At 45.3% G+C, this 15,280-nt stretch overlaps 1 protein-coding gene across 1 annotated transcript in view; it reads left to right on the top strand.

Annotated features, from left to right (window-relative positions):
• col7a1 (collagen, type VII, alpha 1) overlaps positions 1–15,280 on the top strand; it is a 443,464-nt gene that overhangs the window by 155,170 nt on the left and 273,014 nt on the right. The window contains exons 27-29 of the mRNA XM_059649672.1: positions 657–776; positions 5,376–5,525; positions 14,799–14,938. Coding sequence (XP_059505655.1) covers positions 657–776; positions 5,376–5,525; positions 14,799–14,938 — 410 coding nt within the window. The remainder of the gene's footprint in view (positions 1–656; positions 777–5,375; positions 5,526–14,798; positions 14,939–15,280) is intronic.

Here is a 15,280-nt window from a genome sequence, read left to right as displayed (position 1 = left end):
CAGTTGTCTTTCTATAGTGAGGGAGCAGCTTTGTGGGACTGCTGTGACTTCACCTGGATTTACTGAGTTTCTGGTATGATCCCTTTATTTCTGTAATACCTTTCATGATCTCAGAACATTCCAAAGTGCCTTGGTAACAAGTAAGGGGGTGGTTTTATTAACCAGAAAACCTAACGATTGAAAGAATGAATGAATTTTCATTGTCCCAATGAAAAAAATATTCTGTCACCACAATTTGGCACCATGTTAAGGTACAAACAATAACAAGAGAAAACTAAAATATCTCGGTCATGTTCTGGTTCAAATCCCACCATGTTACATAAATAGCAGAAGAGGCTTGAAGGGGAAAATGGCCTACGTCTGCCCCTATTTTCTGTACACAAAAGACCTTCTTCAATTAGGTCTATGATGGTGTTTTGATGTGTGATGTCCCAGTCTCATGACAGGTGCTATTTGATTTCAGGTCTTCCTAAAGTTTGTACAGGTGGGAAGCGAAATTGGCGTTCGGGTCCGTGGAATTGGTTTCAGGTGGCTTAGTCTCAGGCAATTTTAGTTTCATCTTAAGAGTATCACTATGGCCATGGAGGAGGCCATTCAGCTAATCAAACCCATGCTAGCCATGGTTTCTGAAAGTTCTGTTGTTACTTTGTTTGCAGCTCAGGCTGAGAAGGTGCAGGGTTTCCGAGTGACCGATGTCGACATTGGCAAAATGACGCTGGGCTGGTCCCGTGTCCCTGGAGCTACCAGCTACATCCTATCTTGGAGACTCACTACCTGTAAGTTCAAATATAGAAATGCTTACAAATGATCGACCTTTCTCTGTAAGTCTTTAAGGAAGAGAAGTATTGCATAATGACTGTCTGGCCTTGGCAACAAGACTAAGATCAGATCTCACTTCTTTGTAGTTTTGTTTGTCAACTGCAGAATGTAAATAGGAAGACTATGGTCTGGTGGTATTATTGCTGGATGGTTAATCCAGGGGAGCTAAAATCCTGTCATGGCAGAAATTTAAATCCCACATGGAAATTCACAGTTAAGAATCTAATGATGCTCCTGAATTCAGTGGTGAGGAAGAATCCCACCTGTTCACAAAAAAAAGCAGCCAAAAATATTAGATAGCCCCTGATAAATTCAGGGGAAATCTGTTAACCCAGAGTATGATGACCCTGTGCAACTCAGTACCAGAGGAAATGCTATTTTCCTTTAGTCATTAACAGGATGAGGGCATTGCTGGCTATTTATTGCCCAGGAGACAATTCAGAGTTAATCCCATTGCTGTGGGTAAGGAGTCACATGTGGGCCAGACCAAGTAAGGATGGCAGTTTCCTTCCATAGAGGGCATTAGTGAACCAGTTTTTCCCCAACAATCGACAATAGATTCATGGCCATCATTAGATTCTTAGTTCCAGATGTTTTATTAAATTCAAATTCCACCATCTGCCATGGCAATATTTGAACTCAGGTCCCAGAACATTACCTGGGTCCGTGGATTAACAGTCCAGCGATAATACCACTAGGCCTTCACCTCCCCATGTGGTTAAAGCTAAGAATAATGATGCAGTCAGACTGGCAATGGTGATAATATCATTGAACTTGGACTGTCGAGCAGATATTTTTGGGATATGAGTTCAAATCGGTGGGGGAAGGGGAGATTTTGAAGCTGATGAAGTCCACATTGCAGGAGGCGAACCATTTCCACTCCCCCTCCCATTCCTTTGATGACATGTCCATCATGGGCCTCCTGCAGTGCCACAATGATGCCACCCGAAGGTTGCAGGAACAGCAACTCATATTCCACTTGGGAACGCTGCAGCCCAATGGTATCAATGTGGACTTCACCAGCTTCAAAATCTCCCCTTCCCCCCACTGCATCCCAAAACCAGCCCAGCTCATCCCCTCCCCCCACTGCATCCCAAAACCAGCCCAGCCTGTCTCTGCCTCCCTAACCTGTTCTTCCTCTCACCCATCCCTTCCTCCCACCTCAAGCCGCACCTCCATCTCCTACCTACTAACCTCATCCCACCTCCTTGACCTGTCCGTCTTCCCTGGACTGACCTATCCCCTCCCTACCTCCCCACCTATACTCTCCTCTCCACCTATCTTCTTTTCTCTCCATCTTCGGTCCGCCTCCCCCTCTCTCCCTATTTATTCCAGAACCCTCACCCCATCCCCCTCTCTGATGAAGGGTCTAGGCCCGAAACATCAGCTTTTGTGCTCCTGAGATGCTGCTGGGCCTGCTGTGTTCATCCAGCTTCACACTTTGTTACCACTCTTTGCTGATGTTTTGGAGCACACAGAAGCAGACTGAGAAACACCTTTGGAAATGGCCTGTGCTCAGATTCTCCTGTTAGTTTGTCCCTCGTAAACAAGACACTGATTACAATGCCATAAGCAAAGACAATAGCCAAGCACTCTTTGCCTGTTGCTGTTCAGTTTATATTAATGCTCTGGATGCAAATGCAATTGGCTGTTCTTGTTACATGGGTGTTGTGCAAATTCTGTCTTGCAAGTACCAAACTGCATGGAAATTTCATCATTGACGTTGTAGTAACTCAGCAGAGTGCTAACAGTACTTCAGTCCGAAGAGTCTAGGCCCGAAACGTCAGCCTTCCTGCTCCTATGATGCTGCTTGGCCTGCTGTGTTCACCCAGCTCTACACCTTGTTATCTCTAATTCAGACTACCCTTGTTCTGTACTCCAACTGCATTAGCAGATCTTTGCACGGCTAACTTACGCCAAGGAGGTTCACACTGTGATGAACTTTGCTAGGTTCATCGTGATTCCAACAAATTATTGCAACACTTTCACAGCTTCTCATCTCTAGAAAGACAAGAGATCCTCTGGCCAGATGTGAACAATGAAATCAGCCACTGTGATGATTGCAACAGATGAGCTAAGCAAGCTAACCAGCCATTGATGAAGTTCCTGGCCGGATCATGGATGATGGTTGGAGCACACTGCTCCCCCCACTAACCCCCTCCCAGTTGAGTTTCTGGTCTATGGTAACCCCATTCAATAATGTGGAATTCAGTGATGGTAACATTGTTGTTTATCAAGGGGGTGATGGTTAGATTGTCTTGTATTGGAGATGGTCGTTGCTTGGCATTTGTGTGGCACAGATGTTACTTGCCACTTGTCAACCCAAACCTGCATGTTGTCCAGATCTTGTTGCATTTGAATCTGGACTCTTTCAGTATCTGAAGAGTCATGAATGGTGCTGAACATTGTGCAATCATTGCCGAACATCCTGACCTTATGATGGAGGGAAGATCGTCGATGAAGCAGCTAAAGATGGTTGTGCCAAGGACACTACCCTGAGTAACATATACAGAGATGTCCTGGAGCTGAGATGACTGATGTCCAGTAGCCATGACCATCTTCCTGTATACCCAGTAGAGAGTTTGCCTGCGATTCGTATTGTTTCCAGTCTTGTCGGAGCTCTTTGATACAACACTGAGACAATAGTGGTCTTGATGTCAAAGGCTGGAACTCTCACCTCACTGAAAGCACACTTCAGTCATTACAGCATTCCAAACATTGTTGTGAGCAACAACGATGTTCAGTCTGTGAGTGAAGAATCCAGGTGCTTCATAAATGCTTGGGAAATTTGATATCTCACATTGTCTTCACACTCTATCCCGAGTCAGTGCTGAGGCAACTTGGGACCTCAGTTGTCACTCCAATGGCATACAGTAAATTTGAACAAGCAGATATGTTGGGGTGTGATAATGGGAACTGCAGATGCTGGAGAATCCAAGATAACAAAGTGGGGAGCTGGAAGAACACAGCAGGCCAAGCAGCATCTCAGGAGCACAAAAGCTGACGTTTCGGGCCTAGACCCTTCATCAGAGAGGTGATGAAGGGTCTAGGCCTGAAGCGTCAGCTTTTGTGCTCCTGAGATGCTGCTTGGCCTGCTGTGTTCTTCTAGCTCCACACTTTGTTATCTTAAGCAGATATGTTGTTGTCTTAGCAGAGACATGCACACAACTGATCTACCTCTGCAGTCAGCTGATGAGGAAAATGTGACAAGACCAATTGCACAAAAAAGGCCATCAGTCCCAGAGTTCCACACTTTCCCAACAATGAAAATGGTTCAGCAGCAACAATTGCAATGGTGACAGCACTTTCGATGGGAATGGCATTTTCCTCTGAAGGAACATCATCCCAGAAACAGGCAGAAGCCACATGAACTGCCAACAATAGCATGCAATGTGCATCATAGAACATTACAGCTTAGTACAGGCTCTTCGGCCCTCGATGTTGTGCCGACCTGTCATACCAATCTCAAGCCCATCTAACCTACACTATTCCATGTACGTCCATGTGCTTATCCAAGATCATAAGATCACCCGCATGGTTTAAGGATTAAATATACATATATATGAATAAAATACATGTACAGAGACTGATGAAAGTGGGACTGATGAGAATTAACACATGGCTCTGTCATGCATTTCTTTTGTTGGCTATGTGTAGTGGGTAATGTTTAACAGCAAATTATTGTGGAATAAATATTGTTTTTTTAAATAGAAATGAATAGGTATGGGTGAATGGGCAGGCTGGCGAATAATCAGTGGGTGTGGGGGGCTGGCGAGGTGAATGAGTGTGGCTGTATTAGTTAAAACTCTAACCCCTTCTTAAAATCCCTAGACATACAGATGGGCAGAGACATTCAGAAAGACATAGACAGGGAAAAGAAACTGAGAACCACAATGAAATCGCAGTAGCCCTCAGTGTTCACTGAGTTAACCCATCTGGTTTGTCAGGAGCTTGCGTTTCTCAATCTCTTTTCCTCAGGTTCTAATACTTCTTTGAAGGAGGCGCAGGACGACTGGCACAGTAGCTGCAAAGTCTCTTAGCTATTGGTTGAAGGCAACAGTTTGCAGCGACCGGTGAGAGAAAATAATTGTCTTCCTTCAGGCTTCACGGAGGGAGACTTAGCATCTCCCCATTGAGCAGTCCAGAGGCTGCATTGTTCACAACAATCTGGCCAGCAACCAGGCAGAGTTGGCATCAGGCTGATGAACTTTGGCACGCACAACTGGCCACAGTTGCACAAACCAATCAGCTGCTTGTTTCTAGACACGTCTCACTTTGCACATGTACACTTGGTGCCACCCCTGGCACATGCCCATGACTGTGGGTGGTGGCAAGTTACACACAGTTGCCATTTTCAGTCAGTTTCATATAATTATTCCTTCCAGCTGTACCTTCTCCAGGATGACCTGAGATGCTCAATACCTTGCCAGTGAACTTCATATCCCAAGAAAGAATAAACATAACTGCTGGCAGTAGACTGTTGTGGATTAGTGTTTGCTCATTAGTGTCTAAATGCTGACATCTCCCTGTAATCCCATAATATTTATACCTTTCAGCACAAAAAGAACAGCAATCTGTCACTGTACCAGAAACTATCAGTACCTACCAGATCACCGACTTGCAACCTGGGAGAGAGTATGTTTTCACAATCCGGCCAGTGTTCGGAACTGAATTTGGACCTGAAACGTCCATTACAGAGAAACCTGGTGAGTGGGGAATCATAGAATGTTCCAGAAGCCCAGGGGCCATCAATTGTCTTTTTCTGTGTAGGGACTGTAAATATGCTTGCCTTCATTGGTCAGTGCATTAAGTATGGGAGTTGGGAGGCCATGTTTTTATGCTGTACAGGGTCTTAGGCCACTTTTGGAATACTGTGTGCAGTTCTGGTCTCCCTGCTCTTGGAAGGATGTTGTGAAACTTGAAAGAGTTCAAAAAGATTTACAACAATGTTGTCACAGGCTTGGGTGGGGGGTTTTGAGCTATGGGAGGAAGCTGACTAGGCTGGGGCTGTTTCCCCTGGAGCATCAGAGGCTGAGGGGTGACATTATGGTAGATTATAAAATCATGAGGGGCATGGATAGGGTGAATAGCCAAGGTCTTTTCCCCAGATTAGGGGAGTCCAAAACTAGAGGGCATTGGTTTAAGGTGAGAGCGGAAAGATGTAAAAGGCACCTTTTAAAGAAGCAACAATTTCACGCAGAGGGTGGTGCAGGTGTAGAGCAAGCTGCCAGAGGAGGTGATGGAGACTGGTACAGTTACAGCATTTAAAAGGCATCTGGATGGGTACATGAATAGGAAGGGTTTTGAGGGATATGGGCCAAATGCTAGCAAATGGAATTAGATTTATTTAGGAAATCTGGTCAGCATAGACGAGTTGGACCGAAGGGTCTGCTTCCATGCAGTACAGCTCAATGACTTTACGAGTCAAATCTGATGTCTGCTCACTTTTAAGTTCCTGGGTTACACGGAGAGGGTAGGGGGCTAGTTTTGGGTGGGATGCTGTTCACAGGGTTGGTGTGGACTTGAAAGACTGAATGGGATTTTATGATTCTATGTCCCACGCTACATCCATGACCTCTGTTAATCTCACTGCCCATCGAGATCTTTGCTTTCCTTCAACCCTAACCCTTTGCCCATGCCCAGATTTCATTGCCTGCTCATTGCCGCCCATGCCTCAACCTGATGGCCCTAAGCTCTGGAATTTGGTAATTCCTCTTCACCCTCTCCTCAGGCCACCTGTTTTCAGGTGCTCTTGAGAGCCTACTTCTATGATCTTTGTTCTTTAATATTTCCCTCTGCGGTTTGGCGTTTCCCTATGTTTAAAATGCTGTGTAAATATCTAGAAAGCATGGTTTTTTTATGAGGAAAGGCAGACAGGCTTGGCCTGTATCCACTGGAATTTAGAAGGATGGGAGGGAACTTGACTAAAACATAGAAGATCCTGAGGGATCGTGATGTGGTGGATGCAGGGAAGATGTTTCCTTTCGTGCCAGAGTTTAAAAACAGGGATCGCTGTTTAAAAATAAGGCAATGCCCATTTGAGACAGAGGTGAAGAGAATATTTTTTGTCAGAGAGTGATGAATCTTCAGTGGTGCAAGTTGGATAGTTTTAAGGCAGAGGTAGATAGATTCTCATTAATCAAGGGGGTGAAAGATCTCAAGGCTTAGTCAGGAATGTGGAGTAATCAAATCTGTCATGATCGCATTGAATGCCAGAGCATGCCCAAGGGGCTGAATGGCCTACTCCTAATTTGTATGTTTATCAAATATTTATTCTTGGAAAGAGTAGGAGAGATGATGAGACACACCAGCTGTCTGGCCTTTTCTCATCAGTTAAGCCGCACATCCCAGATATTTACACAGCATCTTAAACACAGAGAAACACCAAACCACTGAGGGAGATATGAAGACATGTGGCAAAGATCACAGAATTAGGTTTTAAGGAGCGTCTGAAAACAGGTGGCATGAGGAGAGGTTGAAGAGGAATTGCTAAATTCCAGCGCTTAGGGCCTTCAGCTGAAGGAATGGGTGATGAAAGCTGGGGATGTGCAAAGGTTCAGAACTGAAGGAAAGCTGAGGTCTTGTTAGGTTGTGAGGTTGGTGGAGGTTACACAGTGTTAAAGGTTTGGATGATGAAGAATTTGTTAAATGTGTTCCAGAAAATTTTCTTTCTCAATATGTAGGATCAATGGTCGGCACAACATTGTGGGCTGAAGGGCCTGTTCTGTGCTGTACTGTTCTATGTTCTATGTAAATCTTCCTACTATAGAAACAGCAAAACTTGACCTTCTCTTGGAAAATAAGGCATGGTAAGGACTGAAGTGATAGTAGGGGAGCACTTTGGGTCTGGTGATCATAATTCTATTAGTTTTTAAATAGTGATGGAAAAGGATGAGCCTTGCATAGAGGTTAAAGCTTTTAATTGGAGTAAGGCAAATTTTAATGATATGAGACAGGAACTTTCAGAACTTGATTGGAGCAGACTGTTTGCAGATAAATCGATGTCTGATAGTTGGGAGGCTTTCACAAGTGCGACAACGAGAGTTCAGAGGCATTATGTTCCTGTTAGGGTGAATGGTAAGGCTGGTAGAATTAAATAACAATGGATGAAAAAATATTGAGTTTCTAGTCAAGAATAAAAAAGAATCATATACTAGATACAGACAATTGCATTCAAATGAATCTATTGAGCAGTACAAGGAGTGTAGGGGCATTCTCAAGAGGGAAATCAGGAGGGCAGAAAGAGGATATGAGATAGCCTTGGCAGATAAGGTTAAGGATAATCCAAAGAGATTCTAAAAGTACGTTAAGAGCAAGAGACTGATTAGAAAGAGAGTAAGGCCCTTTAAAGATCACAGAGGTCATCTTTATGTTGAACTTCAGGAGATGGGAGAGAGATTAAATGAATATTTTGTGTCAGTTTTTACTTTGGAGAAAGAAATGGAGGCTCAGGAACTCAGAGAAATAAATATTGATGTTTTGAAAACATTCGCATTACAGAAGAGGAAGTGCCGAAGATCTTAAGAAACATAAAGGTAGGTAATTCTCTGGGACCTGATCTAGTGTATCCCAGGACATTGTGGGGCCCCTTGCAGAAGTATTTGCGTCGTCCATAAATTGGGTGAGGTGCCAAACGACTGGACAGTGGCTTTGTTTAAGAACGGATGCAAGGAGAAGCCTGGGAGCTATAGACCTGTGAGTCTGACAGAACTTATACAATTAAAAGTAAGGCCTTGGGTAATGTTGGAGAAATGAGAGACGTAGGGGGTCGGCTACATAATTCTTTGAAGTTTACGGCACACGTAGACAGGATGGCTAAGAATGCATTCAACAGACTTGGCTTCATTGCTCAGAACTTTGAGTTTAGGAATTAGGACAATAGACAATAGACAATAGGTGCTGGAGTAGGCCATTCGGCCCTTCGAGCCAGCACCACCATTCGTTATGATCATGGCTGATCATCCACAATCAGTATCCTGTTCCTGCCTTATCCCCATAACCCTTGATTCCACTATCTATAAGAGCTCTATCTCTTTCTTGAAAGCATCCAGAGAGTTGGCCTCCGCTGCCTTCTGGGGCAGAGCATTCCATATATCCACCACTGTCTGGGTGAAGAAGTTTCTCCTCAGCTCTGTTCTAAATGGCCTACCCCTTATTTTTAAACTGTGTCCTCTGGTCCTGGGCTCACCCATCAGCGGAAACATGCTTCCTGCCTCCACAGTGTCCAATCCCTTAATAATCTTATATGTCTCATTCAGATCCCCTCTCATCCTTCTAAACTCAAGAGTATACAAGCCCAGTCACTCCAATCTTTCAACATATGATAGTCCTGCCATTCCGGGAATTGACCTTGTGAACCTACGCTGCACTCCCTCAATAGCAAGAATGTCCTTCCTCAAATTGGGAGACCAAAACTGCACACAATACTCCAGGTGCGGTCTCACCAGGGCCCTGTACAGCTGCAGAAGGACCTCTTTGCTCCTATACTCAATTCCTCTTGTTATGGAGGCCAACATGCTATTAGCTTTCTTCACTGCCTGCTGTACTTGCATGCTTGCTTTCATTGACTGATGTACAAGAACACTTAGATCTCGTTGTGCTTCCCCTTTACCTAACTTGACTCCATTGAGATAGTAATCTGCCTTCCTGTTCTTGCCACCAAAGTGTATAACCACACATTTATCCACATTAAACTGCATCTGCCATGCATCCGTCCACTCACCTAGCCTGTCCAAGTCACCCTGTATTCTAATAACATCCTCCTCACATTTCACACTGCCACCCAACTTTGTGTCATTGGCAAATTTGCTAATATTACTTGTAATGCCTTTGTCTATATCATTAATATATATTGTAAACAGCTGCGGTCCCAGCACCGAACCTTGTGGTACCCCACTGGTCACTGCCTGCCATTCCGAAAGGGACCCATTTATCACTGCTCTTTGCTTCCTGTCAGCCAGCCAATTTTCAATCCAAATCAGTATTTTGCCCCCAATACCATGTGCCCTAATTTTGTTCACCAATCTCCTATGCGGGACTTTATCAAAGGCTTTCTGAAAGTCCAGGTACACTACATCCACTGGCTCTCCCTTATTCCAGAAGATTAGTCAAGCACGATTTCCCTTCATAAATCCATGCTGACTCTGACCTATTCTGTTACTGCTATCCAAATGAGTCGTAATTTCATCTTTTATAATTGATTCCAGTGTCTTTCCCACCACTGACATCAGGCTAACCGGTCTGTAATTTCCTGTTTCCTCTCTCTCCCTCCTTTCTTGAAAAGTGGGACAACATTTGCCACCCTCCAATCTGCAGGAACTGATCCTGAATCTATAGAACCTTGGAAAATAATTACCAACGCGTCCACAATTTCTAGAGCCACCTCCTTAAGTACCCTGGGATGCAGACCATCAGGTCCCGGGGACTTATCAGCCTTCAGACCTAACAGTCTATCCAACACCATTTCTTGCCTAATATAAATACCCTTCAGTTCGTCCATTACCCTTGGTCCTTCAGCCACTATTACATCTGGGAGATTGCTTGTGTCTTCCCTAGTGAAGACAGATCCAAAGTACCTATTCAACTCATCTGCCATTTCCTTGTTCCCCATAATAAATTCACCCATTTCTGACTTCAAGGGCCCAATTTTAGTCTTAACCATTTTTTTTCTTTTCACATACCTAAAAAAGCTTTTACTATCCTCCTTTATATTATTGGCCAGTTTGCCTTCATAGCTCATTTTTTCTCCACGTATTGCCTTTTTAGTTATCCGCTGTTGCTCTTTGAAAGCGTCCCAGTCCTCCGGCTTCCCACTCATCTTTGCCATGTTATACTTCTCTTTTATCTTTATACAGTCCTTAACTTCTCTCGTCAGCCACGGCTGCCCCCGCCTCCCCTTAGGATCTTTCTTCCTCTTTGGAATGAACTGATCCTGCACCTTCTGCATTATATCCAGAAATACCTGCCATTGTTGTTCCACTGCCATCCCTGCAAGGGTATTGTACCACTGAACTTTGGCCAGCTCCTCCCTCATAGCTCCATAGTTCCCTTTATTCAACTGCAATACTGACACTTCCAATTCTCCCTTCTCCCTCTCAAACTGCAGATTAAAACTTATCATATTATGGTCACTACCTCCTAATGGCTCCTTTACTTTGACGTCCCTGATCAAATCCGGTTCATTGCACATCACCAGATCCAGAATTGCCTCCTCCCTGGTAGGCTCCAGTAGAAGCTGTTCTAAGAATCCATCTCGAAGGCACTCCACAAACTCCCTTTCTTGGGATCCAGTACCATCCTGATTCTCCCAGTCTACCCGCATGTCGAAATCTCCCGTAGCAACTGTCGTGATACCTTTGTGACAGGCCAATTTCAACTCTTGATTCAACTTGCACCTTACCTGCTAACTACTGTTTGGGGGCCTGTAGATAACTCCCGTTAGGGTCTTTCTACCCTTAGAATTTCTCAGCTCTATCCATACTGACTCTACATCTCCTGACTCTATGTCTCCCCCCCCCGCAAGGGACCGAATATCATTCCTCACCAACAGGGCTACCCCACCCCCTCTGCCCACCAGTCTGTCCTTTCGATAGCACGTATAGCCTTGAATATTCATTTCCCAGGCCCTGTCCACTTGAAGCCACGTCTCAGTTATCCCCACAACATCATACTTGCCAACTTCCAACTGAGCCTCAAGCTCGTGCACCTTATTTCTTATGCTTTGTGCATTCATATATAATATTTTTAATTTGTTTCTCCCTTCACCCTTCCTGTCAATCCCTATTTCACTTGGCCATACTGTATGATCCGTTCCTGAGTTTTCTGCTCTGTGGACTCTGTTGTCCTTCTTAACTCTCTTATTCGCACTTTCCCTTTAACTTCATTCTTAAATTTCCAGTTTGTCCCCTCCCCCCCATTACTTAGTTTAAACACACCCGTGTTGCAGCGGCAAACCTGCCTGCCAGAAAGCTGGTCCCCCGATTATTAAGATGCAAACGTCCCTCCTATACAATTTATTCTTACCCCAAAACATACCCCAGTGATCCAAGAATTTAAATCCTCGCTTCCGACACCAGTCCCTCAGCCACACGTTCAGGTCCATTATCTCTCTGTTCCTGCCCTCTCCAGCCCGAGGAACTGGAAGCAAACCAGAGATAACCACCCTGGAAGTCCTGCTTTTCAGCCTTCTTCCGAGTTCTCTGAAGTCCCGCTGTAGAATGCTCCTCCTTTTCTTCCCGACGTCATTAATGCCGACATGCACCACCACCTCTGGATCTTCACCTTCACCCTCGAGGATTCTCTGCACTCTATCAGTGACGTCCTGGATCCTGGCACCAGGAAGGCAACACACCATCCTCAAATCTCGCCTGGTGCCGCAGAAACCCCTGTCAGTCCCTCTCACAATGGAGTCCCCTATTACCACAGCTCTCCGTGATGTCTGACTTCTTGGCTCTGCCTCTACAGCAATTTTTGACTCGCAGACCTGTCCACCTCTCGGACTGGCTGTGTCACCTGTCTCGGCAGTTTCCAAGACAGTCAGCCTGTTTACAATAGGTGCTTCCCCTGGGGTCTGTTGTACTTCATTCATGTCTTCCTTTGTCATCGACATCCCCCTTCTCTCTTCAGGTATCCTTGGTGTAGTGACCTTGCTGAAGGTCCTGTCCAGAAAATTCTCATTCTCTCGGATGAGCCTGAGGTCTTCTAGTTCTTTCTTCAGGGCTGCAACAACCTCCTTCAGAAGCTGAATGTGTACACACTTACCACAGCTATAGGAGCCAGAAACATCATCAGTGTCCCTGACCTCCCACATCATGCATGCAGCACACTGAATCAGCTTGGCAGTCATGTCTTCACCCTCTTCAACAGTGGCGTAATCTCCTCAGAGCTTCTTCACCGAAAACTCGCACTTTACTCACCAGGCACTTCCCTCAGTCCTTGTGTGTTTGCTGTGAGTCTGTGGACTCTTAATTAGGTTAGAGGAGGATGGTGGGAGGGAGGCCCTACCGTGTAGGACCTGGGGCTAAGAACACACCTACTTAAATAGCTCTCCGCTGCAAAAAGGACCCGCTGGCTTCGAGGTAAGAACTTAAATAGCACTCACTTACCTTCCCAACTGCCTCTCTGCCCTGACCTCACGTCCGCCCGGCTCGCGCCGCTCTCCGCAGGATGTTCATATGGAGTTTGTATAGGAGCTTGGTGAGGCCTCTTCTGGAGTACAGTGTGTAGTTCTGGTCACCCCATTATAGGAAGGATATTATTAAGCTAAAGAGGGTTCAGGAAACATTTACCAGCATGTTTCCAAGAATGGAGAATGTGAGTTACAAAAATAGATTGGATAGGCTGGGACCTCTTTTCACTGGAGCATAGGAGGTCGACGGAAGACCTTATAGAGGTTTATAAAATCATGAGGGGCATAATAGTGTGAATGGCAGGTGTCTTTTCCGAAGGGTGGGGGATTTGAAGACTGGGGGCATCTTTTTAAGATGAGAGGAGAAAGATTTAAAAAGGACATGAGGGCAACCATTTTTACACACAGGGTCGCTAGTGTGCGGAATGAACTTCCAGAGGAAGTGGTGGATGCAGTACAGTTACAATGTTTAAAAGATATTTAGATAAGTACATGAATAAGAAATGTTGGAGGGATATGGGCCAAGCGGGGGCAGGTGGGTCTAGTTTAGTTTGGGATTGTGGTTGGCATGGACTGGTTGGACTGAAGGATCTGTTCCTGTGCTGTATCACTGAATAACTGGCCAGGTGTCACCAAACTAGGAAGAACTGGTAAAAGCGTTGGATAAGAAAGCAGCTTTGGGGATTACGGGTTATGACAGATTGGATGGAGAGTTGGAATTGAGCAAGTTGGGCCAGTACTCAAGAGTTTAGTAGAATGAGAAGAGATCTTACCAAGGAGGCTTGACTGGGTGAGTTCTGAGAGGAAGTTTCCCATTGTCAGGAAATTTAGAACCGGGGGCATAGCTTAAAAGTTACAGGTCACCCTTTTAGAATCATATTCGTGGAATCATAGAGGTCTACAGCACAGAAAAGAAAACCCTTTGACCTGTAGCGCCTGTGCTGGTCAAAAACACCCATGTAACTATTTTAATTTCATTTTCCAAGCAGTTGACACACAGCGTCGTGTGCCTTGGCATTGCAAGAGAAATCTAAATGCTTTTTCCATGTAATAAAGGTTTCTGCCTCTACCACCTTAAAGCCATTGAGTACCAGCTTCCTACCACCCTCTGGAGGCAAAAATATTTCCTCATGTCTCCTCTAAACCTCTTGCCCCTCACCTTAAATCGATGGCCCCTGGTCCTTGATCCCTCCACCAAGGGGAAAGGTATTCACTGTATAACTCTCACAATTTTATACACTTCATTTCAATGACGTCTCCCTGGTCAGCCTTGCTTTAAGATGGATTCGAAAAGTTTCTTCTCTGTCAGACAGTTGTTAGCCCGTGGAATTCTTTACTCCAGAGAGCAATAGACGCAATGGCATTGAATTTGTTCAAGGCTGGTTTAGACATAATTAATTGACAAGGAAGTCAAGGGCGTTGTAGGTCAGGATGGAAAGTGTTGCTGACAGCAGAACCAGATTAGCCCAGGGATAGTAGGGACTGCAGGTCCTGGAGAATCTGAATAACAAGGTGTAGAGCTGGATGAGCACAGCAGGCCAAGCAGCATCAGAGGAGCAGGAAGAAATTTCTGAAGAAGGATCCAGACCTGAAACATCAGCTTTCCTGCTCCTCTGGTGCTGCTTGGCCTGCTGTGTTCATCCAGCCATACACCAGATTAGCCCAGGGTCTTGTTGAATAGGAAAGCAGGTTTAAGGGGCCAAATTATCTGCCCCTGCTTCTATTTCTTGTGTTGCTGTATGGTCTGTAGATCAATCGAACCTGGTCAGGTTGTCTTGAGGGGCTGGATGGCCTACTCCTGCTTCCTCTCTCCCTGTCTGTTGAGACCTGACTTGCTTTGTGTTGTTTGCAGTGTGCAACAGAGCACGAGCTGACATCGTGTTCCTGGTCGATGGCTCCTGGAGTATTCAAGAGAACAACTTTCAGAAAGTGAAACAGTTCCTGTACAACGTGGTCTCTCATCTACCCCGCATTGGAGCCGATGCCACTCAGGTAGGCCTGTTCCACTCCCCTGCCCCCGTAAGCATGTGAGAAAGTGATCAGGATGATCCCTAGTGTGGAGGGATTGGCTTAGGAGCAAGAGCTAAACAAATTACATTAAGGAGGCAACAAAGTGTGGGGCTGGATGAACACAGCAGGCCAAGCAGCATCTTGGGAGCACAAAAGCTGATGTTTCGGGCCGGGACCCTTCATCAGAAACGGGGGATAGGGAGAGCTCCAGCATCTGCAGTTCCCATTATCTCTGATACAATTTTAACCTCACTGCGAAGCCTCTTCCAGGGATGCCTAACCTGAAGAAGCTATCCTCCGGACCAACCTCAGGGGATCTCCCTC

The sequence above is a fragment of the Stegostoma tigrinum genome, chromosome 11 (genome assembly GCF_030684315.1).
Source record: "Stegostoma tigrinum isolate sSteTig4 chromosome 11, sSteTig4.hap1, whole genome shotgun sequence".
NCBI classification, from domain to species: domain Eukaryota; kingdom Metazoa; phylum Chordata; class Chondrichthyes; order Orectolobiformes; family Stegostomatidae; genus Stegostoma; species Stegostoma tigrinum.
Note: the sequence above shows the minus strand (reverse complement) of the source record. Positions and strands in the feature narration are given on the sequence as shown.